General features: G+C 42.1%; 1 protein-coding gene across 1 annotated transcript; it reads left to right on the top strand.

Moving 5' to 3' along the window:
• Positions 1-2,467: 2,467 nt before the first annotated feature.
• Positions 2,468-24,791, top strand: FETUB (fetuin B). Its single transcript, XM_062211232.1, has 7 exons — positions 2,468-2,859; positions 3,201-3,311; positions 5,071-5,158; positions 7,427-7,596; positions 8,324-8,422; positions 23,484-23,567; positions 24,301-24,791. Exons 1-7 carry the CDS (start codon positions 2,635-2,637, stop codon positions 24,676-24,678), a joined length of 1,155 nt encoding a protein of 384 aa, XP_062067216.1. The 5' UTR covers positions 2,468-2,634; the 3' UTR covers positions 24,679-24,791.
• The last annotated feature ends 2,933 nt before the right edge of the window (positions 24,792-27,724 follow it).

A 27,724-nucleotide genomic window follows, 5' to 3' on the forward strand; every position in this document is an offset into this window, starting at 1 on the left:
AGAAATTGCCATGATTACACAATGGCTACCATGTGTGCCAGGCACTGGTCTGGCCCTCCACATTGGTAATCTCTAAAGCAACTGCCATGATTAGCCCATTTTACAGATATGACTACTGAGTCTTGCAGCAATTACATGACTTCCCAAATCCATTTAGGTGGTAATTAGAAGAACTACAATTAGGCTATTGATGAGAAGAATTCTAAACCAGGTTTCTGCACTCACTGGTCTTTGCCACTAAGTCCTTTCTGATTTCTGTGTTAACACTCCACCTTCCCAAGTCTCAGTTTTCTTACCTGGGAAATCTGTTGGGTTAGAATTAGTAGATTATCTTCAATAGTACTTTTCAGTGGGTTTATGCGCTGTCACCGAGTGACCCACAATGCCAAGCCTTAGCTAGCTGTTTATGAGCATGGCTACCAAATGAGAAATAACAGGGTGGGCATTTGGTGTAATGGTTAAGCTGCCACTTGGCACACCTGCATCTCCGAGTGCCTGGGTTCGAGTCTTGGTTCTGCTGTCAATTCTAGCTTCCTTCTAAGGTGCATTCTGGGAGGCAGCAGGTGATGGCTCAAGTACATGGGTCTTTGCCACCCACTTAGGAGACCTGGCCTGAGTTCCCAGCTCCTGGCTTCAGCCTGGGCCAGTCGCTCAGCTGCTGTGGGCATTTGGGGAGTGATCCCCCAGATGGATGTTCTCTGTCTGTCTCTCTGCCTTTCAACTAAAAAAGAACAAATCCCCCAAACTCTCCATTTTAAAAAAATGAGAAAAAAAATTTCCACTCAACTTTTTAATGAAAATTTAAATTTTCTCATAGTAGAAAATCACAGTGCTACTAGTAACATAAATCATCATATTTAATTTTAACATGAAGTGGTAGTTAAAGTCTTAGATACAGTAGAGGCATTATTTGCTTTGCTTGGGGTTGGCTCACAGTCACCAACCAGGGATGGCTCCACCCTGCCTTTCTGTTCAGGCCAGAGGGTCATTTATTTCAATTCATTTTGAAGATTTTTCTAGAAGTAAAATCTTCAGTCCTTCTGACCAGTTTGTCATAAAAAAAAGAAGAAAACCCTCATAGACAATTATTCTTATCTCCCAGCACAGTAGGTCCAAAAGTATATTTGTGAGTTAAAAACAAACCAAAAGCTCTCTTATAGCACAATAAGTGTAGGAAAATGTGATCTAAATGGGTTTCTTCACCCTAAAACACCTGCCAGCGCGTGCTGAGTCTCCACGAGAGGCTGCATTCCTGCGTGCAGCCGTTCCTACACGTGTTTGAACACAGAACACTTGGAGAGGGTGGGAGATGAGCGTGGGCGGGCTGGAGCTGCTCTCACCTCCAGGTCCAGGGTTTCGTGGAATGCCTTCGCTGACAAGCTTGTCTCGGTGCTGTCTCCACACCCCGACTCTTTTCTCCTGATAAACGACGGCGTGTTTTTTTAAATAGAAAGTTTTTAAAGGCCATTTCTTTCATACAGTCCCAATGGTAGAATTTTCCTGAACCCCAAACAGAAGAGGAAAAAGGAAAGCCAGAATCCCAACCAATGTGTCTCTGGTGCGCACCTGCCCATCATTGTCTTCCTTTATTAAAAAATATTTATTTTGTATTTATTTGAAAAGCAGAGTTACAGAGAGAGAGAAAGAGAGAGAGAGAGAGAGAGAGAGGAAAAGATGGAGAGAGAGGTCTTCCTTCTGCTGGGTCACTCTCCAAATGGCCACAACAACCAGAGTTGGGCCAGGCCAAAGCCAGGAGCCAGGAGCTTCATCCAGGTCTCCCACATGGGTACAGGGGCCCAAGTACATTAGTAGCGAGCTGGATTGGAAGTGGAGCAGCCAGGACACGAACCAGCACCTAGATGGGATGCTGGTGTTGTAGGCAGCGACTTTCCCATGACACTAGCCTTAGTATCTTCCTCTTGTCTGATGAGGTGTCAGTCTCTTCATGAATTTGCTTCCCTAGAGCTCCGTAGAAGGGAGAATAGACTTGGAGCATGATGTGAGAACTCTTGATGTCCCATTAACTGCGTTTCCGTCCCATGAAATCCTCTCTTCAAAAGAACGAAGTGAGGCTGAACGGGACAGTCTCTCGGCCCCATGCCCGAGATGCGTTGGGAAGCCCACTGGTGCTTCTGGGAGGTGGCTGAGGGGTTCAGCCTCCTTCCTGATCTAGGTGAGGCGTGAGTTCACCGGGCACCACTGTAAGCCTTGGCCCCGTGCTCCTGCCTGAGATCACCAGTGTGGCCAAGGAGAGCAGTCAGAGGCACTTGGGGAGAAGGTGATTACCCCACCACCACCACCATTTTGCTCCTGGTGTACACTGGACACAAGCCAGAATCATGACCTCCTAAGAGCCTTGACTAAATATTTGTTAGGATTTACTGAAAACTGTTGGGAAACTTGATTTTGTTTACATGTCCACCCGTATATGAGATTACTCAGGGGTTGATGGTTACACACATTGACAGATCCCATCCAAAGTACTAACTCCAGGAAATCCTTGTTTAGAATTCAAGGTAATAAAATGGGACAACCTGGCAGCCATTCTGATAAGGATCACAGGACCACTCAAGCCTGACCTTGAGGCACTCCACAAGCCAGCCCGTCTCTCTCTGCAGCTCCACACCCCACGGAATGGGTCTGCTCCGAATCCTGGGGCTCTGCGCCCTGGCCGCATGCTGCGGGGCTGTGTCTGTACCCAAGCCGGTCCTCCAGGACACACCTCTGCTCTCCCGGGACTGCAATGACTCAGATGTGCTGTCGGTCTCAGGCTTCGCCCTGCAGGACATCAACAGAGACCAAAAGGACGGCTACGTGCTGAGCCTCAACCGAGTGAGCCGCGTCTGGGAGCACACACAGGCAAGTGACGCTGTCCGCACTCGGGCAGTCATTTGGACAGCTGCAGAGGTTGGCCGGTGGCTGGAAACCCTCAGACAGGTTGGCAGGTACTTTCAAAATTGGGAACTTGGCCGAGAACCCGACAACATTCTATTCTCCTCCGCCAGGGGTGCTACCATTCTCTTGTTGTGATCAAGAGCCAGCACAGAGATCCTACTCTGACATTTGTCTAGGGGCCATAACTTTCAAAGTGTCGCCACAAACATCACATCCTTTGGCTGTCTCAAAAAGCAGAGACTTGGCCAGTCGTTGAGTTCCAGCTCCATGTGGGATGTGATGTGTTTCTCTACCCCTTCCCACAGGATCACCTAGGGTCTGTGTTCTATCTCGTGTTGGACGTGTTGCAGACTGGCTGTCACGTGCTCAGCAAGAAGGCGTGGCAGGACTGTGCGGTGAGGACCTTGCACACCTCAGTAAGTACTCATTCTCGGGGCTCCCGCAAAGAGACGAGGTGCCCTCTTTCTCCGGGTGCAGGTGGCTTGCTGCCTGCATGCTTTGTCCCTCCTTATAGCCTGAAGAGAGGGTGCCCACATGCTTATTCTCATGCTGGAGACAGAATCAAGTCTAACCCATCAGAGGGGTTTCTAGAAAGTTCCACCGGGGTCATGCTGCTCAGAATTGAAAAGGTGTCCCCAAATTGGTTTTGCTTTATTTTTTATTTTTATATACTAGTTTTGTTATTTATTAGCATGTAATGCCGTGCACTGTTACAGGGTATAGTGCATTATTTCCACACATGCATATAGTGTAAATAGAGCAGATCAGGCATTTATCCCCTCCTCTCACCCTTTCCAGCCTGTAGTAATCACCATTCTAAGGTCAGAATAACTTTTTAAACTCCCACGTATGGGAGAGAAATGCAATAATTTGTATTTCTGTGTCTAACTTTTTTCACTTAACATAACCCCCTCCAATTCTATCCATTTTGCTATGTCAAGGTTTAATTTAATTTAATTTAATTTTAGAGCAAATTTAATTTTAGAGCACTTGTCATCTAGTAATTTATTCCCCAAATGCTCCCAGTGGCCCCAGGCTGGATGCCAGGTCTGGGAGCCAGGAACTCAATCCAGGTCTCCCGCGAGGTCTCCCACGAGGTCTCCCACTACTGGCAGGAACCCAGTCACTTGAGTCCTCACCACTGGCCCTCAGGGTCTGCGAAGGATTTCATTCTTTTCCCCAAATTGCTTTCTACCTCAAGACCCTCCAGTAGCTCTAAGCCATTTGTTTACACTGGAAGCAAAAAAAAAACAGAGGCAAAGATTCTGGATGTGGAGTTAAGGATTGCAGAAATTATGGAAGGAGAAATTATGGAAGAAATTATATTTGCTTTGTTTTGTCTTAATGAATGCTAATGCGAGGTCTGTGGCTAGAGAAAGGGATGGCTTACGGTGTAGGAGCCCTTAGGGGTACCGTGGAAGGATTTCCTCAATCATAGACTCTCAGTGGCCTCAGAATTGATCCTTTTAAAGATGAATAGAAAAATAATAGTTTTTGTTTGATTCTCAGTTATCCTGGGATTAACATTAATCGACATGAACTGTATAACACGAGTACCTGATAATGTCTTTGAAAGAAAACTTTTCAAATCATGTAACCAAATTTGTTAAATTGCATGGACTGATTTTGAAAAGCAAATAGTCGATTTTCCCTGCTGTGGATTTCATTAAGATGACGCTAACTGCTGGAGCACACGCATGGACAGGGACGCACTCACATCACGTGGTAGAAGTTTGCTTCCCACGCATGAGAAGTTCGTGTCCAAGACACTGCCACCTGTAACTCATGGCTTCCACAGTGCTCTGCCTCATTATGGAAAGAGAATTTAAAAATCCATGCACAGTGTTTTCACAATAAATGTTTTCCATAAACATTTTGAAGACCCCTTGAATGCATGGATTTCAAAATTTTTTGCATCCAAATAAACTTAATTGTTAGTTCTGTTTCTTCACAAACTTTTTTGATGTTCCTTTTTATACTCACTCTTAATCATGGGGGAGGCTTAGAAATGTGTGTGCCCAAGAAGAGGTCAAATAGCTGGGTGTGATCCACTGCAGCTCCTCCCACTCCAAACCCCTTAACGTCATCTTAAATTTCTCATTACTTAAAGTGTACGAGTTTCATTGCAGGGGTAGTTCATTCTACAATGTCACATAATGTATTTCTTGGTTACAGGTTTATGGACAGTGCAAAGCACTGTTTTACATTAACAAGCCAAGAAGAATCCTCTATTCAATTGCTTATAACTGTACTCTTCGCCCAGGTAAGAAATGTTAATTTTAATAAAAGAGGGAAAAGAGCATTTAACCAGAGTTTTGTCAAGCGTGGCTAGGGTTTCTGCCATGTTTATTTCATCTTCATTCCAATACCAGTTGCTTAATCGTTCTAGGACTTGCCTTCCCGCTAAATGTCAACATACACCTCTCATCTCTCAGTTAATCTTCCTAAATCATCTCCAATAGCTCTCCATTGTGTCCTACATTAAATCCTAAGTGTTCAGTCTTCCATAAGTGGCCAGACCTCTAGGACTGATCCCTCGGCTCGCTTCCTACTGTCTCTGCTGTTACTGCCTTGGCATCATCACCTCTATGCTCCATTCAGCTGGATGCCTGTTCTCTGAACACATATTGTACTTTGCAACTTCTGCTTCTTGCTGCCGTCTCTCCCTCCACTGAGCATGCCCTCTCCCCCAATGACCTCTACCCTTCGAACTCATACCCACTCTTGAGGGACCATTGCCATGCCGGTTTTTCCACAATGTCCTCTGTTTAAGACAAGAAGAACGCTCTCCTGTCATAGTCACATTCCTATAAAACTGGCCAAACCACTCAGGGAGCACAGAGCCTGTACTCCCTTGATTTGGAGTCTTTTTTTTTTTTTTTTTTTTTGGACAGGCAGAGTGGACAATGAGAGAGAGAGACAGAGAGAAAGGTCTTCCTTTTGCTGTTGGTTCACCCCCCAATGGCCACTGCGACCTGCGCATCGCGCTGATCCGAAGCCAGGAGCCAGGTGCTTCTCCTGGTCTCCCATGCGGGTGCAGGGCCCAAGCACTTGGGCCATCCTTCACTGCACTCCTGGGCCATAGCAGAGAGCTGGTCTGGAAGAGGAGCAACTGGGACAGAATCCGGCGCCCTGACCGGGACTAGAACCCAGTGTGCTGGCGCCGCAGGCGGAGGATTAGCCTATTGAGCTGCAGCACCGGCCTAGTCATATGTCTTATGTTGCCCAGAATATTTTATTCCTGATACGTGTCCCCCTAGTCCCTTTCATGTGTAAGGAGTCATTAATTTTGTTAAATAAATGAGTTAATGGCCTAAGGATGAAGCTGAAGCTAAGGACATTTGAAAGAGGCACATGCATTCAATCTGGATCCTCCTTTTCCAAGGGAAAGTCCTTGGAAAGCAAGCTTCTGTCAACATAGAGAAGCATAGGAAGACAGAGGATGGCTACTTCAACTACTATCTGCCTGTCAGTCCCTTGGTGAGTCTAGTTAAAGTGCAGGTTCTGGTCCTTGAGACCTGCATCTCTACCCAGCTCCAGGTTAAACCACTACCAACTCCTTTGAATAACCAGACAAAGGAGCAAACATTTCAGCAGCCACAGCTTAAGGCTCCTGGCTGTGAAGTCCAAGACTCAGCTAAAACAGATTAGGGACCAGCAGCTGGAGGTAGTCTCAGTGCCTAAATGGAAGTCCTAGGCACCTGGACTGCGGGAGCTCAGGCAGGGACACGTGACGAGGAGGCGGAGTCCCAAGCCTCGGATGTAGCCCCCCTCTACCTCCCTCAGTCCCCAGAAGCACACAAATAAACACAGTTAATCAAAGCAATGTGTTTTCTCTGCACAAAACCGCTTCAAATACAAGTTCTCTCCCCTTTCACACTAGGTTTGTCAGCTCAGCAGCTCTCCTCCCAGAGGTTCCAGCTGTGCCATTAGGATGATCATTCTGTCTGATCACACAAAGATTCAATGATTTGCTGTTTTCTGGATCACTTGCTTTTTGTGACCAAAGAGGGTGTGCTTCTGCCTTCTATCATATCCTTCACTTAGCCATTCGTTCTATAAGTATCTTCTAGGCGCTTACGATGTGTTAGGTATTAGGCTGCATGTTAGGGACTGAAGGGTGAAGACCTGGCAATAAGGAATCCCAACCTTGTAGGTCACTCAATCTACTTTACAGAGGCAATGATGAGAAAAGATATTGAACTAATTGGGAGGAGAAAGTCTTATATCTATATACAATACTATGTGTCTTTGAATAAAATCCCTAGAGTAAATACATTTGTGTGAAGTGAAAAATATCTAGCTTTGATTTGATTTTTAAGTATGAAAGTGAAATGGCCCATTATAGAAAATTCACTTCCAACAGCTAACTTTCTTACCAGAAAATTTCTTCCTTACCCCATCTTTGCCAACACTAATGTAATATCTTTTCTTATTCAACCTTTGCCTCGGTTACAGTCATACGATGTATGACTGTTTGTAGGGTCGATAGTGGATAATATTTTAAAACTACTTTCATTGTCACCAACAGTTTCTCGAAGAAAGGTTCATTCTATATGCCCTGACTGTCCGAGCCCCAGCCCCATTGATACGTCAGATCCTAGGGTCTTGGAAGCTGCCGTTGAGTCCCTTGCAAAATTCAACCGTGAGAGCACTTCGAAGCAGTATTCTCTTGTTAAGGTCACCAAAGCTACTAGCCAGGTAAGGTTAAAATGTCTGAGCCAGTTACACAAGCAAGGTGTCTCATAATTGCTGCTAGAGGTTCCCAGGCTGAGAAGAGTGTATCAAGGCACTGCTTTTGATTGGAACCCAATAGCCTTTCTCTGGATTCTCGATTTTGATAGACCTGACGCACCTTCAGTCATGTTTCAGTTTCTGAATGATTTCATGGCATTTCCACAAGAGTCATGTGACTCAGTTTTGCCTCATCAACCCTAAGGCAAGAAGAGGAATTGACTCACAATGTCTTTGAGGGATTCTATATTGGTTTACTTCTTACTGCTACTATTTTCCTTTCTAATGACCATGGTCCATTCAGCAAGACAATTCTCACACCATACCAAGGCCTGGAGTTGATATTGAGTCTTATGGGTTAGGCAAAATGGAAACTCATTTGTAACTGGATTGATATCTCTCTCATACAAAAAAAAAACTAATCTAAAAGATGAATGTATAAGAGGAAAAATAAGTTCACCAATGAAAGGTAAGTAGGGCCCATTCAAATCTTTAAGAAAGTAAGAAGGATATGATAATTGTGTTTCCTAAATAAAAACGCACGGTTTGATCAGTGTGGGGATTGGCAGGAACGATGGGTGTGGAATGACAATGCCTGTGGGAAGGGATCGTTTCTGTGATGTGATGCTGCCAAATCTGAGGCTTCCCCGATGTGAGATTCGGTTTTCATGTCTTGACTCTTGTCTCCTAACAGTGGGTGGTCGGCCCGGCTTACTTTGTGGAGTATTTAATCCAAGAGTCACCATGCACCAAATCCCAGGCCGGCAGCTGCTCCCTTCACTCTTCTGACTCTGTGAGTATTCTTGAATTTCTTCATAATGTAAGATGTATGTTCAGACATTATTTCTAAGTATTTGTTGACAGTAAGTTATGTATGAGGTATTCTAAAGCAAGAGGTATTCTAAAACAATAAGTTATGTATGAGATATTCTAAAGCAAGAGGTATGCTTGTAGAACTGTATAGAAAATGAAGGCCAGGTATGATAATATGGCTTTATTCTGTTGTAAGGACAATTTTCATTATCAGTGTGATTTAATTGCAAAAAGTGATCATGGGGACTACAAAAACACAGATAATTCTCCTGGTGGTTGGTGATGAACCTGCTTGATCTGAATAAATCTGGTTACATTTGGAATACATCACTCTTTTTATTATTATTATTATTACTATTATTTTAACTGAAAAGTGTTGTAATCATCTTTATTTTTTTCTGTGTCCCCCTATCCAGGAACCTTTTATTTAAGGAATACAAATTTCATGCATTTTATAAGTACAACTTTTGAAACATAGGGATTCTTCCCACCGTACCCACCCTCCCACCTCTCTTCCTCCTCTCTCTCCTATCCTATTCTTATTTTTTACTAACATCTATTTTAACTAATTTTATACATATATGATTAACTCTATACTATGTAAAGGGTTCAACAAATAATATGAAAAAAAAAACTTTTCCTCAACAATCGAGACAAGAGCTATTCAAAGTCATTGCATCTCAAAGTGTCAATTTCACTTCTACAGATTACCTTTTAGGTGCTATATTAGTTATCATAGATCAGGGAGAACAAATGGTATTTGCCCTTTTGGGACTGGCTTATTTCACTAAGTATGATGCTTTCCGGTTTCATCCATTTGTTGCAAACAACAGGATTTCATTTTTTTTTTACTGACATGTAGTATTCCATGGTGTACATATCCCATAATTTCTTTATCCAGTCTTCAGTTGATGGGCATTTGGTTTGATTCCATATCATAGCTATTGTGAATTGAACTTCAATCAACATGGAGATATAGATAATTCTTTTATATGCTGATTTCATTTCCTTTGGGTAAATTCCCAGGACTGGGATGACTGGGTCTTATGGTAGGTCTATATTCAAATTTATTGATTTCTGTATGAAAGCCATTCTAAAGGGGGTGAGGTGAAACCTCTTTGTGGCTTTGATTTGCATTTCCCTGATAGCCAGTGATCCTGAGCATTTATTCATGTGTCTGCTGGCCATCTGAATTTTCTCTTCTTAAAAATGTTTAAATTCTTTGCCCATTTCTTAACTGGTGGTATTTTTTTTATGGTTGTTGAATTTCTTGATCTCTTTATATATTCTGGTTATTAAGCTTTTATCAGTTAGATATTTAGCAAACAACTTCACCTAATCTGTTGGTTGCCTCTTCACCTTTTCTTTTGCAGTGCAGAAGCTTCTCAATTTGATGTAATCCCATGTGTCAATTTTGGCTTTGATTTTCTGTGCCTCTGGGGTCTTTTCCAAGAACTCTTTTCCTATGCCAATGTCTTGCAGGGTTTCCCCAATGTTTTCTAATAATTTGATGGTATCAGGCTGTAGATTTAGGTTCTTGATCCATTTTGAGTGGATTTTGGTGTAAGAAGTCTTGCCTCATAGTTCTGCACCTGCAGATCCAGTTTTCTCAGCACCATTTGTTGAAGAGACTATCCTTGTTCAAAGGATTGATTTTAGCTCCTCTGTCAAAGATAAGTTGGTTGTAAATGTGTGGGTTGATTTCTTGTGTTTTATTCCATTTCACTGGTCTATTTATCTATTTTTGTACCAAAAGAAGGCAGTTTTGATTATAACTGCCCTGTATTATACCTTGAAATCTGGTATTGTGGTGCCTCTGGATTTGTTTTTGTTGTATAAGATTGCTTTAGCTATTTGGGGTCCTCTGTGTTTCCATATGAATTTCAGCATCACTTTTCCTATATCTGAGAAGAATGTCCTTAGTATTTTGATTGGTATCACACTGAATCTGTAAATTGCTATTAGTAGTATGGACATTTTGATGATACTGATACTTCCAATCCATGAACATGAAGATTTTTTCATTTTTTCATGTCTTCTTTTTTTTTTAATGTTTTGTAATTCTCATCATAGAGATCTTTGACATTCTTGGTTAAATTTATTCCAGGGTATTTGATTTTTTTTTGTAGCTATTATGAATGGGATTGATCTAAGAAGTTCTTTCTCAGTCGTGGCATTGTCTGTATACAAAGGCTATTGATTTTTGTGTGTTGATTTTATATCCTGCCACTTTACCAAACTCTTCTATGAGTTCCAATAGTCTGTTAACGGAGTCTTTTGGATCCCCTATGTATGGAATCATGTCATCTGCAAGTAGGGATAATTTGACTTCTTCCTTCCCAATTTGTATCCACTTGATTTATTTTTCTTGCCTAATGTATCTGGCTAAAACGCCCAGGTCTATATTGAATAGCAATGGTGAGAGTGGGCATCCTTTTCTGGATCCAGATATCAGTGGAAATGTCTTCAACTTTTCTTCATTTAATAAAACATTGGCCATGGGTTTGTTTAAATTGCCTTGATTATGTTGAGGACTATTTCTTCTATACCAAATTGCTTAAGATTTTCATCATGAAAGGGTCTTGTATTTTATCAAATGCTATATCTGCATCTATTGAGATAATCATAGTTTTTGTTCTCCAGTTTGTTAATGTGATATATCACATTGATTGATTTGTGAATGTTGAACCATCCATGCATACCAGGGATAAACCCCACTTAGTACAGGTGAATGATCTTTCTGATGTTTGTTGGATTTGATTGGCTAGTATTTTGTTGAGGATTTTTGGGTCTATATTCATTGGAGGAAATTGACCTGCAGTTCTCTTTCTCTGTTGTATCTTTTTCAGGTTTAGGAATTAAAGTGATGCTGGCTCCATAGAAGAGTTTGGGAGGATTCTCTCCATTTCAATAGTTTTGAATAGCTTGAGAAGAATTAGAGTTAGTTCTTCTTTAAATGTCTGGTAGAATTCAGCAGTGAAACCATCTCATCCTGGGCTTTTCTTTGTTGGGAGTGTCTTTATTACTGATTCAATTTCTGTCTTGGTTATTGATCTGTTTAGATTTTCTTTATGGTTTAGGTTTAGGTGTCTTCATGGCTCAATTTAGGTAGGTTGTATGTGTACAAGAATCTATCCATTTCTTCCAGGTTTCCTGATTTGTTGGTACAGAGCTCTTTTTGTTTATAAAGATTTATTTATTCTATTAGAAAGTCAGATTTACAGAGAGATAAGGAGAGGCAGAGAGAGAGAGAGAGGTCTTTCATCTGCTGGTTCACTGCCCAGTTGGCCACAATAGTCGGAGCTGCACTGATCCAAAGCCAGGTGCCAGGAGTTTCTTCTGGGTCTCCCATGTAGGTGCAGGGGCCCAAGGACTTAGGCCATCTTCTAGTGCTTTCCCAGGCTATAGCAGAGAACTGGATAGGAAGTGGAGCAGCTGGGACTCAAACTGGAGCCTATATGGGATGCTGGCTCTTCAAGCGGCAGCTTTACCCACTACACCACTGTGCCAGCCCCAGCATACAGCTCTTTGTAGTAATTTCTGATGATTGTTTTTATTTCTGTGGTGTCTGTTGTTACATTGATTTTTCATCTCTAATTTTATTGATTTGGGTCTTCCCCCTCCTTTTTTTGGTTCGTTGGGCCAATGGTGTGTCAATTGTATTTTTTCAAAAAACCATTCTTCATTTTGCTGATCTTTTGCATTGATTTTTTGTTTCAGTTTTGTTTATTTCTTCCCTAATTTTAATTATTTCTTTTCTCATTCTAGTTTTGGGTTTGGTTTGCATTGATAGCTCATTTATTTAGTGCCTTTCCAATTTCTTTCTTATTTATTTATTTATTTATTTATTTATTTATTTATTTTGACAGGCAGAGTGGACAGTGAGAGAGAGAGAGACAGAAAAAGTTCTTCCTTTGCCGTTGGTTCACCCTCCAATGGCCACCGCGGCCAGCGCACTTTGGCCAGCGCATCGTGCTGATCCGAAGCCAGGAGCCAGGTGCTTCTCCTGGTCTCCCATGCTGGTGCAGGGCCCAAGCACTTGGGCCATTCTCCACTGCACTCCCGGGCCATAGCAGAGAGCTGGCCTGGAAGAGGGGCAACTGGGACAGAATCCGGGGCCCCGATCGGGACTAGAACCCAGTATGCCGGCGCCGCAGGCAGAGGATTAGCCTATTGAGCCCCGGCGCCGGCTCCAATTTCTTGATGTAGGTACCAATTGTTATAAACTTTCCTCTTAATACTGCTTTTGCTGTATCCTGTAAGTTTTGATATGCTGTATTGTTGTCTTCATTCATTTCCAGATTTTTTTTTCTTTCTCTTAAGATTTTCTAAATGACCCAGTATTCATTCAGGAGCATATTGTTCAGTCTTCATGTGTTTGCATATGATCTAGAAATTCTTGAATTGTTGATTTCTAGCTTCATTACATTGTGGTCAGAAAAGATGCATGATATGATTTTGATTTTTTTGAATTTGCTGAGACTTGCTTTATGGCCTGGCCTATCTTAAAGAAAGTTCCAAGCACTGGTGAGAAGAACATGTGTTCTTCAACTGTAGGATGGAAAGTTTTGTAGATATCTGTTAGATATATTTTGTCTATAGTATCAATTATCTCTGTTGTTTCCTTGCTGATTTTCTCTGGTTGATCTGTCCATTGCTGAAGGTGGGGTATTGAAGTCTGCCATTACTATTGTGTTAGAGTCTATGTCTCCCTTTGGATCCATTAACATTTCTTTTAAATAGCCAGGTGCCCTGAAATTAGTTGCATATGCATTTATAATAGTCACATCTTCCTGTTGAATTGATCCCTTAATCATTACATAGTGCTCTTCTTTGTCTCTTTTACCAGTTTTTGTGTTAAAGTCTATTTTGTCTGATATTAAGATGGCTACACCAGCTCTTTTTTTGGTTTCTGCTAGCATGGAATATTTTTTTCCATCCTTTCACTTTCAGTCTGCATGCATCTTTGTTGGTGAGATGTGTTTCTTGTTAGCAGCAAATAGATGGGTTTTGTTTTTTAATTCATTTAACCAGTTTGTATCTTTTAACTGGAGAGTTGAGGCCATTTACATTCAAGGTGACTATTATTTTTTTTCTAGTTTAATTTTAATTCTTTTTTTTAAACTTTTATTTAGTAGATATAATTTTCCAAAGTACAGTTTATGGATTACAATGGCTTTTCCCCCCCATAACTTCCCTCCCACCGCACCCCTCCCGTCTCCCACTCCCATTCCATTCACATCAAGATTCATTTTCAATTATCTTTATATACAGAAGATCGATTTAGTATAAATTAAGTAAAGATTTCATCAGTTTGCACCCACACAGAACATAAAGTGTAAAATACTGTTTGAGTACTAGTTATAGCATTAATTCACATTGGACAACACATTAAGGACAGAGATCCCACATGAGGAGTAAGTACACAGTGACTCCTGTTGTTGACTTAACAATTTGACACTCTTGTTTATGGCGTCAGAAATCTCCCTAGGCTCTAGTCATAAGTTTCCAAGGCTATGGAAGCCTCTTGAGTTCACTGACTTCAATCTTATTTAGACAAGGTCATAGTCAAAGTGGAAGTTCTCTCCTCCCTTCAGAGAAAGGTACCTCCTTCTTTGATGGTCCCTTCTTTCCGCTGGGATCTCACTCACAGAGATCTTTCATTTAGTTTAGGTTTTGATTTTTGTTTTGTTTTGTTTTGTTTTGCCAGAGTGTCTTGGCTTTCCATGCCTGAAATACTCTCATGGGCTCTTCAGCCAGATCCGAATACCTTAAGGGCTGATTCTGAGGCCAGAGTGCTATTTAGGACATCTGCCATTCTATGAGTCTGCTGTGTATCCCACTTCCCACGTTGGATCGTTCTCTCCCTTTTTTATTCTATCAGTTAGTATTCGCAAACACTAGTCTTGTTTGTGTGATCCCTTTGACTCTTAGACCTATCAGTGTGACCAATTGTGAACTGAATTTGATCACTTTGACTAGTGAGATGGCATTGGTACATGCCACCTTGATGGGATTGTATTGGAATCCCCTGGCACGCTTCTAACTCTACTGTTTGGAGCAAGTCCGATTGAGCATGTCCCAAACTGTACATCTCCTCCCTCTCTTATTCCCACTCTTATATTTAACAGGGATCACTTTTCAGTTAAATTTCAACACCTAAGAATAAATGTGTGTTAATAACAGGGTTCAACCAATAGTATTAAGTAGAATAAAAAAAATACTAAAAGGGATAAAGTATTAAGTTGTTCCTTGACAGTCAGGACAAGGGCTGATCAAGTCACTGTTTCTCATAGTGTCCCTTTCACTTCAACAGGTTTCCTTTTTTTTTTTTTTTTGGTTGATTGGTTAGTTGTCACCAATCAGGGAGAACATATTATATTTGTCCCTTTGGGACTGGCTTAATTCACTCAGTATGATGTTTTCCAGATTCCTCCATTTTGTTGCAAATGACCGAGTTTTATTGTTTTTGACTGCTGTATAGTATTCTGTAGAGTACATGTCCCATAATTTCTTTATCCAGTCTGCTGTTGATGGGCATTTGGGTTGATTCCAGGTCTTAGCTATTATGAATTGAGCTGCAATAAACATTAAGGTGCAGACAGTTTTTTGTTTGCCAATTTAATTTCCTTTGGGTAAATTCCAAGGAATGGGATGGCTGGGTTGTATGGTAGGGTTATATTCAGGTTACTGAGGAATCTCCAGACTGACTTCCATAGAGGCTTAACCAGTTTGCATTCCCACCAACAGTGGGTTAGTGTCCCTTTTTTCCCATATCCTCGCCAACATCTGTTGTTGGTAGATTTTTTTATGTGAGCCATTCTAACCAGGGTGAAGTGAAACCTCATTGTGGTTTTGATTTGCATTTCCCTGATGGCTAGTGATCTTGAACATTTTTTCATGTGCCTGTTGGCCATTTGAATTTCCTCTTTTGAAAAATGTCTACTGAGGTGCTTGGCCCATCTCTCAAGTGGGTTGTTTGTTTTGTTGTTGTGCAGTTTCTTGATCTCATTGTAGATTCTGGTTATTAATCCTTTATCTGTAGCATAGTTTGCAAATATTTTTTTCCATTCTGTCAGTTGCCTCTTCACTTTCTTGACTGTTTCTTTTGAAGTACAGAAACTTCTCAATTTGATGCAATCCCAAATGTTAAGTTTGGTTTTTACTGCCTGTGCTCCTTTGGTCTTTTCCAAGAAGTCTTTGCCTGTACCTATATCTTGCAGGGTTTCTCCAATGCTCTCTAATAATTTGATGGTTTCGGGTCATAGATTTAGATCTTTAATCCATGTTGAGTGGATTTTTGTGTAAGGTGCAAGGTAGGGGTCTTGCTTCATGCTTCTGCATGTGGAAATTCAGTTTTCCCAGCACCATTTATTGAATAGACTGTCCTTGCTCCAGGAATTGGTTTTAGAACCTTGATCAAATATAAGCTGGCTGTAGATGTTTGGGTTGATTTCTGGTGTTTCTATTCTGTTCCCTTGGTCTATCCATCTGTTTCTGTACAAGGTGACTATTATTAAGTAATGACTTGGCCCTGCCATGTTCCCATAAATATTCCTATTGTTTATTTTGGATTTCCTTTGTACTTTTACTGGGAGAGTTTCTGCTCTCACTTTTCACAGTGATGACTATGTTTCTGCGTTTCTGTGTGTTGCACATCCTTAAGCATCTTTTGTAAGGCTGAATGAGTGATGACAAATCCAATTTCTGTTTGTTATGGAAGTTCTTTATTTCACCTTCATTCATAAAAGAGAGCTTTGCAGGGTACAATATTCTGGGATGACAGTTGTTTTCTCTTAAGACTTGGAATATGTCTCACCATTCTCACCTAGCTCTCAGGGTTTCAGATGAGAAGTCCACTGTGAGTCTAATTGAGATCCTCTGGAAGTAATCTGGTGTTGCTCTTGTGCACGCTTTAGAATCTTTTCTTTATGTTTTATTGTGGAGAGTTTGACTACAACGCATCATGGTGAAGATCTTTTCTGGTCATAACTATTAGTAGTTCTATGTGCTTCCTGTACTTGGATGTCCCTTTCTTTCCCCAAATTAGGGAAGTTTTCTGTAATTATTTCACTAACAAGGCCTTCTAATCCATTCTCTCTTTCCACTCCTTCAGGAACTCCTAAGACCCATATGTTGGGTCATTTGATAGTATCCTGTAGCTCTCTAACAGTGTTTTTTAGTTTTCTGATTTCTTCTTGTGTTTGGTCTAATTTTCTGCACATTGTCATCTAAGTCAGATATTCTTTCTTCTGCTTCACTGAATCTGTTAAGACTTTCCACTGCATTTTTTATTTGTTCTATTGAATTCTTCATCTCCAAGATTTCATTTTGATTTCTCTTTTAAGATCTCAATTTCATGGGAGAAATTTTCTTTCGTGTCATGTATGGATTTCATTTGTTCATGGATTTGCTTCTGATTATTTCTAAGTAATCCTATGATCAATTTTTTAAAAATTTCATTTCTGTCATTTCTTTAATCTCTTTATCTTCATATTCTAGTATTGAAGTATGTTCTTTTAGTGGGGGTTGGGGTGAGGTGGGTCATGTTGTCTTCCATATTCTTGTTTCTTGAATTGCTGCATTTACTATTCAACACTTGTAGAGATTCTTGTTGGTTTCTTTTTTGTTTTGTTTTGTTTTTTCCCTGTGATGGTTTTTATCTTTGGACTATCCCTCTGTGGCTTAATGGAGTGTATGCTTTTCCAGTGAATACCCAGAGGCATGTGGTGAGTGTGGTCAGGGAGCTCTGTTTAGTGCTCTAGTATGAAAGGAGTGTCCAAGGTGACACTTAGGTTGGGCTTGGTAAATCTCCTCTTTTTTTTTTAACCAGAGGGGAGGCTTGTTTTGTTCTGTTGGCATAGTCTCACACTCACCTCCTTTCCTCAAGAGACCAGTGCCTGGGCACTAGCCTCAGTGGGTACGATATTCACCCACATGTCCCCAGGAACCACACAAAGGATCTATGCAATGCTTGGTGTGCACACAGATCCCACTGCAATGACCCTCACTAGGGAATTTGGAGCCCCGAGCATGTGGAGCCACCCACAGTGACTTCCCAAAGTCCCAGCTATACCTTGCACCCTTCTGCGCAGCCACAGTGTTTTCACAGTCCAGGTACACAAGCTCCCCACAGTCATGAGCACTCAGCCCCCTGTTAGATATCCCAGCTAGAGTCAGACGTCTCCATTTGGCTGGTTGTTGAGTACATGGACACAAGCTGGTGCAGCTGTTATGTATGTCCAAAATGGCACCCACCCTCTCTAGGCTTGTTACAGGACACTGGTGCAGGGTGGTTGGGGAGAGAAAAATGCCCCCCCCTTTTTCCTCTAGTTTGACAGGTTCATTGTCCCCCACAGGGCTCCAAGCTGGGCCCATGCCAGGCTCTTCCTGCAGCTTTATCGCCCATGGCTTGGGCTGGTGCAGTCTGGTCTCACCTCACTCCAAAGCTGGTTCTGAGGCTCTTGGCTGCTGGGGTTCTGAGTTGTGTGCATCCGCACCCTCCACATAGGTCCACAGTGTCCCTCTAATTTGCGTGGAGTTTCCTCTGGAGTTTTCTCCCTAACTCTTCCTTGAGATTGAACTCTCTCCACTCTTTTTAAACTATCTTCCCCCTAGACTAGAACAATAAGCTCCCTCCCTGTTCTGCCATCTTGAAAACCCTCTTGGATCACTCTTTAATAAGGACAGAGCCATGGGGCTGGCGCTGTAGCACAGTGGGTTAACACCTTGGCCTTCAGTGCTGGCATCCCATGTGGGTGCCGGTTCTAGTCCCGGCTACTCCTCTTCCAATCCTGCTCTCTGCTATGGCCTGGGAAAGCACTAGAAGATGGCCCAAGTCCTTGGGCCCCTGCACCCACACAAGAGACCTAGAAGAAGCTCCAGGTTCCTGGCTTCAGATTGGTGCAGCTCTGGCCGTTCGGCCAACTAGGGAGTGAACCATTGGATAGAGGAACTCTCTCCCTCTCTCTCTCTCTAACTCTGACTTTCAAATAAAGAAATAAATCTTAAAAAAAAAAAGGACAGAGCCAAACAAGCCTTTGTTCAAAGAATGCTTCCAAGATGGGGATAGTTCTTTGAAACCACATGACAGTTCTTGATAAAAATACAAATTGGCACAATGTGTTGGAGTACCATTGGGCAAAATTCACCATTTCTTTTTTCTCCCTATTTACTGTTAAATATTAACAGTTTATTATGATGTAATTCACACACCAATAAATTCATCCTTTTAAGGAACACAATTCAGTGATTTTTATTATATTCACAATTATGCCACAATCAGTACTTTCTTATTTTAATGTATTTTCATCAGTCTCCAAAAAGAATTCCCATACTTAATAACAGTTATTCCTCATTGTTGCCTCCTACAAGCCCTTCTAAATCATTAATCAGTTTTTTGTCTCTATGACTTTGCCTATTCTGGACAGTTCATATAAATGGAATCCTACAATATGTGACCTTTTGTGTGGCTTCTTTCATGTAGCATGACATTTGTAATGTTTCTTCTTTACATAGAAATAATTGTACTTCTTCCTTGGCCAAATAAGATTTTATTGCATGAATATTGCTTATTCTTTATCCACGCATTCATGAATGGATGTTTGGGTTGTTTCTTGCTATAAAGTATGTATTTTGGCAGACACATATTTTCATTTCTCTTGGGTTTATACCTCAAAGTAGGGTTATTGTGTCTTGTGGGAGCTCTGTTTTACTCTTTGACGGACTGTCATACTATTTTCCAGAGTGATTGCACCAGTTTCTCATCCTGTCAGCAGTGCTTGAGGGCTTCAATTTCTTCATGTCCTTGCCAACATTTACTATTATCTTAATTTTTGGTTATATACATCTTACTAGATATGAATTGGTATTTCATTGTGGCTTTTACTTGTATTTTCCTGATAGCTAATGCTGTTGAGCCTCATACTTTTGATCATCTTTTTACTGGCCACTTGTACGTATTCTTTGGAGAATTATCTACACAAATACTTTGCCAGTTTTGAAACTGATCTACTTATCTTTTAATTGTTGAATTTTAAGAGTTTTTAATGGATGCAATGTCCTTGTCAGATATATAATTTTTAAAAATTTTCTTCATTCTCTGGGTTGTATTTTCACTTTTTGTTGATATTCTTTGAAGTACCAAAATTTTAAAGTTTATTAATTTCTATTTGTACATATTTCTTTCTTTTTTTTTTTGAATATGTTTTTTGGGGAGTATCATACCTAAGAAACCATTGCCTAATCCAATGTCACTAAGATTTACAGGTATGAAAATGTGATACTCAAAATAATATTCAACAAGAAAAGCAAATTGCAGAACTCTTAATTCCCAACCTCAAAACCTACATCAGTGCTACAATATTCAAGATGGTGAGGTCCTGGTATAAGAATCTATAGATCAACAGAAATTGAGAGTAAAGAAATAAATCCTTATAGTGAGTCTATGACTCATTTTGCCTTAATTTTTATATGTGGTGTGAGGTAGGATTTCAACTTCATTCTTCTGCATGTGGTGATCCAGGTGTTCCAAGACTATTTGTTGAAGAATATCTTTCCCCAGTCTAACTGTCTTGGCATGCTTATTGAAGGTCTGGTAACCTTTAATGTAACTTATACCAATACTGATACTGCTTTGAAATTGGGAAATGTGAGTCCTATTTAGTTCTTCCTGTTCAAGAGTGTTTGGAACATTCTGGATTCTTTGCATTTCCATAAATATTTGAGGATATGCTCACCAATTTCTGTTTTAGAAAGGCAGTTGGAAATTTAATCCATTTGACTGCATTGAATCTGTAGAACAACATGGGAATACTGTCATCTTAACAACATTAAGTCTTCAAATCAATGCATATGTGGTGTTCTTCCATTTGTTTAGAGCCTATTTAATTTCTTTCAATGATAGTTTATAGTTTTAAATGTATAATAGTTCCCCCTTGTTTGCAGGGGATAAGTTCTAAGACCACCAGTGCATTCCTGAAACTGCAGACAGCTCCAAACCCTACATATACTGTTTTTCCTGTATATACATAACTATAAAAAAGTTTAGTTTATAAATTAGGCACAGTAGTAGATCAACAGTAACAGCTAATAATCAAATAGAATAATTATAATGTATACTATAATAAAAGTTATATGAATACGGTCTCTCTATATATGTTATTATATTATATTCACTCTTTACCTTCTTTTTATAAATAACACAATGCTTACATGATGAGATGAAGTGGGGTAAATTATGTAGGCATTGTTGCATAAGGTTAGACTACTAGTGATCTTATTTAAACTCTTAAGCACTATACTACTGCAACAGTCAATATGATAACAAACATGGCTACTAGGTGACTAATGGCAAGTAACTTACACAGTATGGATATATTACATTGCGGAAAGGAATGATTAGTGTCCCAGAGGGGACGGGACAGGATAGTGGAGATTTCATCATAGTAATCAGAATGCTGCATAATTTAAAACTATGAGTTATTCATCTCTGGAGCTTTCTATTTAATATTTTGAGTGCAGCTGATTTCAGGCACTTGAAATCACAGAAAGCAAAACCATGGATAAGGGGAGACTTCTGTACAAGCCTTGGACTCATCTTGGTGAATTTATTTCTTGACTATTTTATTCTCTTCAATATTAATGTAATGAGATTGTCTTGATTTCATTACAAGTATAAATAAATGCAACTGGTATTTTAGAATGAATAACATTGTATCCTGTAAACTTAATGAACTTGTTTATTAATTCTGATAGCTTTCTAGTGGATTCCTTAGAATGTTCTATTTATCAGATTAAGCCATCTGCAAATAGAAACCCTTTTACTTCTTCCTTTCCAATCTGCGTGTCACACCCTCTGAGGTTTGCCTGTTAGGTGCACACACAAGCTCCCCTTTGTGCTCCAGTCTGGTGTCAGCACAGCTGGGCCTGTGAGTCTGGGGAGGTGAGCAAATGCCAGCCAGGGTCCAAGTGCCCCGGCTGTACTTGGTGCATGCACCTAGTGTCCAGAAGGTTCTCTTACAAACTCTCCCTTTGTGACCTGGTGATGGGAAAGGAAAGGCTGGAGCACCATTCCCCAAGGACTTCATGCGTAACAGACTTTCCCACCTTAAGGAGTTTCTAGTATTGTTTAATATGTTCTGGAAACAGGCGATAAAGTAATATTCAGGCTATCTGTTTAGACACAATTTTAGTAAATTTTATGTGAATACACTTAAGAGCTCTTCTTCAGAAATTGAGACAATTTTTTATTTTTTTTTTATTTTTATTTTTTTTATTTTTTTTTATTTTTTGACAGGCAGAGTGGACAGTGAGAGAGAGACAGAGAGAAAGGTCTTCCCTTTTGCCGTTGGTTCACCCTCCAATGGCTGCCGCGGTTGGCACGCTGCGACCAGCGCACCGCGCTGACCTGATGGCAGGAGCCAGGTGCTTCTCCTGGTCTCCCATGGGGTGCAGGGCCCAAGGACTTGGGCCATCCTCCACTGCACTCCCTGGCCACAGCAGAGAGCTGGCCTGGAAGAGGGGCAACCGGGATAGGATCGGTGCCCTGACCGGGACTAGAACCCGGTGTGCTTAAATGTTATGTAAGGTATACAAACTTCATGTATTTCATATATACAGATTCAGGAACAAAGCTTGAAGAAACTATTCCTCAATAGTAGAGACAAAGGCTGTAAACAGTCATCGAATGTCAAAATGTCCATTTCACTCCAATACATTACATTTTAGGTACTCCATTAGTTACTGCAAATCAGGGAAAACATATGATATCTGTCTTTGAATATGAGGCAATATTTTATTATAATATTGTATTTACACTTGAAAATATACATATGCTGTGATCCTAAAATTTCTCTTTTAGAAATCTACCCAAGGAAGTAACTAGGACTATCTGGAAAGATAGAGCTTTGAAATCTAAACAACAGCAACAAAAATAGATTCAATCTGGCTGGCCAACAAAAGAGAGTTTGTTAAACAATACAGAGAAATGCTAGGTAGCCGTTATAAAGAAAATCATAGAAGTTTATTCAATATCACAAAAGGATTTACAAAACACATTAAGTGACAAAATAGGTTATAAAATAATATTGCAGGGCCGGTGCCGCAGCTCACTAGGCTAATCCTCCGCCTGCAGCGCCGGCACACTGGGTTCTAGTCCCAGTTGGGGCGCCAGATTCTGTCCCGGTTGCCCCTCTTCCAGTCCAGCTCTCTGCTGTGGTCCAGGAAGGCAGTGGAGGATGGCCCAAGTCCTTGGGCCCTGCACCCACATGGGGGACCAGGAGGAAGCGCCTGGCTCCTGGCTTCGGATCAGCGCAGCACACTGGCCATAGTGGCCTTTTGAGGGGTGAACCAATGGAAGGAAGACCTTTCTCTCTGTCTCTCTCTCTCTCACTGTCTAACTCTGCCTGTCCAAAATAATAATAACAATAATAATATTGTGATAAAATTGTATTTTGTATAAAAAATGTATAGGAATGGGACAAAAGCATGGAAGAAAAGAAATCAAAACGTTGCACATCATAAGTGTTTTTCATGCAATCATAGGTCTTTATTTTCTTCTTGCTTATAGTCTAGACAACTGTCTTATTACATTTGGAATAAAATGAATTTATTTTATTTCCAAATAGAACATGAATGAGCTGAGAGTGGTTTTGTAGGAGCAGACACAGCTCAAGTGGAACATACACAAAAAAGCGCTGTTTCATGAAAGATGGAAACAAATTTCCAACTGACCCAAGGATAGAACCAAGGCCAAGAAGTAGAAATACTACAGAAACAACTTTCTACTCAATACAAATAGCTTCCCAGTGATCAGAGTTTTGTTCCTGAAGGAACAATGAGGTGCACCGGGAGCAAGTTAGCCTATTTTGTGTGATTTCATGGTAGGGATGACTAGAGAGAATTAGATCAAAGCCTATCTATCCCATCATCATAAAAAACATTGATTGGCTGTGGGTCTACACTAGCAGGAAGCAAGCTGATTTCCATGTATGATCATTGATAGTCTTAATCCATGACAGTGAATTTTCTCTTTTGTTTAGCCCGTTGGTCTTTGCAAAGGTTCTCTGACTCGAAGTCCATCAGAGAAGCATGTCACGGTGACTTGTGACTTCTTTGAACAACAGGTACTTTTTAATCTAATTATTTGTCAGCCCCCTCCACCCCACTTCTTCCTTTGATTTTCCCAAGACCAATAATCACTGCTTTACTCAGGCTAAGGCCACACCCCCACAGCAACTCGTCCAAGGCCCATTCCACTTTTCTCTGAGGCATTAAATTCCATGTTCCAAAGAAGCCTTACCCCAAACCACAGAGGGGGAGTCGTTTCCAGAAGTGCTTATTGAGCACTTTCTGTGAGGCAGCTTGCTGTCGCTGGGAGCATGGTTGAGGCCGGGTACCTGGGCTCCAGTCCTGCTCTGTCACCTGTGAGCTGTGTGATCATGGACTGTCTGAGTCCTAGAGGAAGATGTTGCAACTCCACCTCATTCAGACCCTTAAGAAACAAGTGCTGATGGGTACTATACAAACCCTAGCACAACACACACAGCCAAAAGGAGGCAGCTGCTGGTGCCACAGTTGAGAACAGGGAGACAGCTTTCTGGGGACTTGCAGCAAGTTGTTGAACTTCTCTGGACATTGTCCAGCTCTGGCATCATGAGACTTGCAGCCAAGCTTCAACAGGACTCGGTTGCCCTGGCCATTACCTGATTGCTTGTCAAGCTTTTCACCAGGAAGCCCATCCCTTTAGCTAGTCTTCCTTTGGAACCTCCTACCAGGACACAGACCAGCTCATCCTGGTACCTAGCATGACAGAGCTTTCCTTACAGAACTCTGCATTGGAAACCATTCTTATTTCAGGCTCCTGCCCCTGGAACTGAAAGCCCTGCTGGTGACCAGGGACCTTCAAACCTCCCCAAGGTGGAAGAGCTCCAGCAGAAAATCACACCACCTACTGACACCCCCTCCAAAGTGCTGTCAGCAGGACTTGTCCGGTACCTCCCTGACTTGGATGATGAGAAGCCTGAAGGCTCCCAGGGAGAGGGGCCTCCGGAGGCCTTTCCCGTGCAACTGGAGCTAACCACAAATCCCCAGGGAGAACTCCTGGATGTCTCCTTCCTCTTCCTGGATCCCACGGAGATGAAGCTGGTCATCCTGCCTTTCCCCAAAGAAGACCAACACTCTGGCCAGTGCCCAGGGCCAGCCCAGAACTCCGACCCTCTTATCCTCCCACCGTGAGACCCAGTGGATTCCACGGGGATGTGGTGCTCTGCACGAGATGAGAGGCTGGGGGGAGAGGGACAAGGAGTGAGTTGAGATGCAGAGAAGCCTAATAAAGTGTGGTTTTCTGATTCTTCTTGATCTCAACACGTTGGCTGGAAATGGAAATTAGGGGCCCAAACCCTCCCCTCGGGCTGCGCCATGCAGTGCATTGTGCTGCTCGCAGGAGACTGCTCACCGGAACGGGAGATCGCTTCCTGGACAGTGCAGTCTCCTGTTTTAGATGCCGGCTTCTCGGGAGTCTCCGTGTTAAAGCGTTCCCCGAGCAGAGACGCTTTCTCTAATACCAAGGGATACGCGAAGCAAAGCCCAGCAACTCCATTCTCTACATCCTCTGCATGACAAGATCCAGTTGAGCTAGGTATTATCTGTAGCATTTCCAACCCTCTGTCTCTTTTCATTGGTTTGAAAGCCTCTGGGTCTCCAGAGGGAGGCCCCTCAGAGATGGGACACGTGGCAGAGACGTGCACCTGTGGCCTGTGCTAGGCACTGCACTAACCCCAAACCACAATAAGCCTCCTCATTAGCACACTTCCCCTCAGTGCAGGTGCTAAGGGCCCTTCGAGACATTCGATCATAGCCTCTTTTTCTATATTTAAAAACATGCGACGTGTGGGCACTTAGCTTAGCTGTTAAGACACAAGCTACAATGCTTGCATCAGCCACCAGTATTGCAGCACCATAGATCTGGCCGTGGCTTGTGAGCCTGGAGTCCCAGAGAGTCCATTTCCAATCCAGCTCCCTGGTACCTTGTCCGGAAAAGTAGTGGAAGATGGCCCAAGTGTTTGGGCTCCTGCCACCCATGTGGGAGATCCAATTTGGGGAGTGACCAGAAGATGGAAGATCTCTCTCTCTCTTTCTCATTCATTTCAAATAAATAACTCTTTAAAGAATAAAAGATGAGCACATCCTGCATCAGAGTACCTGCAGGGAACATCTGGCTCTGGCTCCAGAGTCTGGCTCTGTCTTCCTGCTACTGCAAACTCGGGGCGGCAGCAGTGATAACACAAGTGACTGGGTTCCTGCCACCCGCACAGGAGGCCCGGACTGTGTTCCCGGTTCCTGGTTTCCAGCCCAGTCCCAGCCGTTGCAGGCATTTGGGAAGTCAAGGGGGGAGCTCTGTCTCTCCCTCCCCCTGTCTCTCTCTAAAATTAAGTAGTAAATTTTTAAAAACTGTCGGACAAACGTCCCCTCGGTTAAAAGTACGTATGTGCTCATGTGCACAGGCACACACTACAGACAGGACTATCGACATTTGGGCAGGATTGGCAGCTGTGGCCTCCCCTCCATCCTGGCAACCACGTCTTGGCCAAGGCACACGGGCTTTGGCATACTTTACTAAAGGGAAATAGAAAATAGCTGCACTCTAGTACTCCTATCTGCTTCCCATAAGTAGGAGAAACGATTATAAGGGTGCCATGTGGGATCGTACACCCTGTCTCACTCAGGGCCTGGCAGAGGCATGATACTCAATAGCTCAACAGAAAGGATTTTGGTAAAGGAACTTTGCACGTAGCCTGTAGGCTGGGTCAAAGGAAAGACAAGGATGACAAGGGATGCCAGCACGTGTGGCGAGCAGCAAGGGCAGGGAGCCTTCAGACCTCAGTCTTTGGAGGCAGGAGGAGGAGGCTGACTGACCAGCTGGTGCTGGAAGGAGGCACTGCATGGTAGGAGCCAGCTGGTGGAGGACGCAGCTGCTGGGGAACCTGCTACTGACCAGAGAAGGAGCAGGGGAGGAACACCTGCCCCTCTACCCCTCCAATCTCCCTTCCTCCAATCGCCTCTGCCCATTGGCCCTGTGAACTCAACCGTGACCTAACCAGTAGGGGAGCCTGGGTTATTCAACCTGAGACCAGGCAGAGAAAGTCAAAAAGGATGGATCTGGGTCAAAGGGCAACCATCGCAAGCCCCTGGCAGCTTTCCCCAAGAGGGTTCTGGAATGCCCTTCTGTACTGAAAAAGGGTGGAGAAGCACCCTGGGGCTGTTTTTCCCTAGGGCTAGTCCCTCCTTTCTCTTTTCTTGGCTATATTACCTCTCAGGGAGATAGAATTAGGCTCCTGAATCTGGAAAACATCATGCTGAGTGAAATAAGCCAGTCCCAAAGGGACAAATGTCATATGTTCTCCCTGATCGGTGACAACTAACCGAGCACCAAAAAGGAAACCTGTTGAAGTGAAATGAACACTATGAGAAACAGTGACTTGATCAGCCCTTGTCCTGACTGTCGAGGAACAACTTAATACTTTATCCCTTTTAGTATTTTTTTTATTCTACTTAATACTATTGGTTGAACTCTTTAATTAACACACATTTATTCTTAGGTGTTTAAATTTAACTGAAAAGTGATCCCTGTTAAATATAAGAGTGGGAATAAGAGAGGGAGGAGATGTACAATTTGGGACATGCTCAATCGGACTTGCCCCAAATGGTTGAATTAGAAACGTGCCAGGGGATTCCAATTCAATCCCATCAAGGTGGCATGTACCAATGCCATCTCACTAGTCAAAGTGATCAATTTCAGTTCACAATTGATCACTCTGATAGGTCTAAGAGTCAAAGGGATCACACAAACAAGACTAGTGTTTGCAAATACTAACTGATAGAATAAAAAAGGGAGAGAACGATCCAACATGGGAAGTGGGATACACAGCAGACTCATAGAATGGCAGATGTCCTAAATAGCACTCTGGCCTCAGAATCAACCCTTAAAGCATTCGGATCTGGCTGAAGAGCCCATGAGAGTATTTCAGGCATGGAAAGCCAAGACACTCTGAAAAAAAAAAAAAAAAAAAAAAAACTAAATGAAAGATCTCTGTGAGTGAGATCCCAGTAGAAAGAACGGGCCATCAAAGAAGGAGGTACCTTTCTCTGAAGGGAGGAGAGAACTTCCACTTTGACTATGACCTTGTCTAAATAAGATCGGAGTTGGCAAACTCAAAAGGCTTCCACAGCCTTGGCAACTCATGACAAGAGCCTAGGGAGATTTCTGACGCCATAAACAAGA

The sequence above is a fragment of the Lepus europaeus genome, chromosome 2 (assembly GCF_033115175.1).
Source record: "Lepus europaeus isolate LE1 chromosome 2, mLepTim1.pri, whole genome shotgun sequence".
Lineage (NCBI taxonomy): Eukaryota > Metazoa > Chordata > Mammalia > Lagomorpha > Leporidae > Lepus > Lepus europaeus.

What these genes read in the sequence shown, in the direction of transcription:
- FETUB (XM_062211232.1), top strand. Translation starts at nt 2,635, where the DNA reads ATGGGTCTGCTCCGAATCCTGGGGCTCTGCGCCCTGGCCGCATGCTGC. An exon ending in CCCTTCACTCTTCTGACTCT is followed by an intron (nt 8,423 to 23,483) that starts GTGAGTATTCTT and finishes TCTTTTGTTTAG; the next exon opens with CCCGTTGGTCTTTGCAAAGG. An exon ending in GTGACTTCTTTGAACAACAG is followed by an intron (nt 23,568 to 24,300) that starts GTACTTTTTAAT and finishes TTCTTATTTCAG; the next exon opens with GCTCCTGCCCCTGGAACTGA.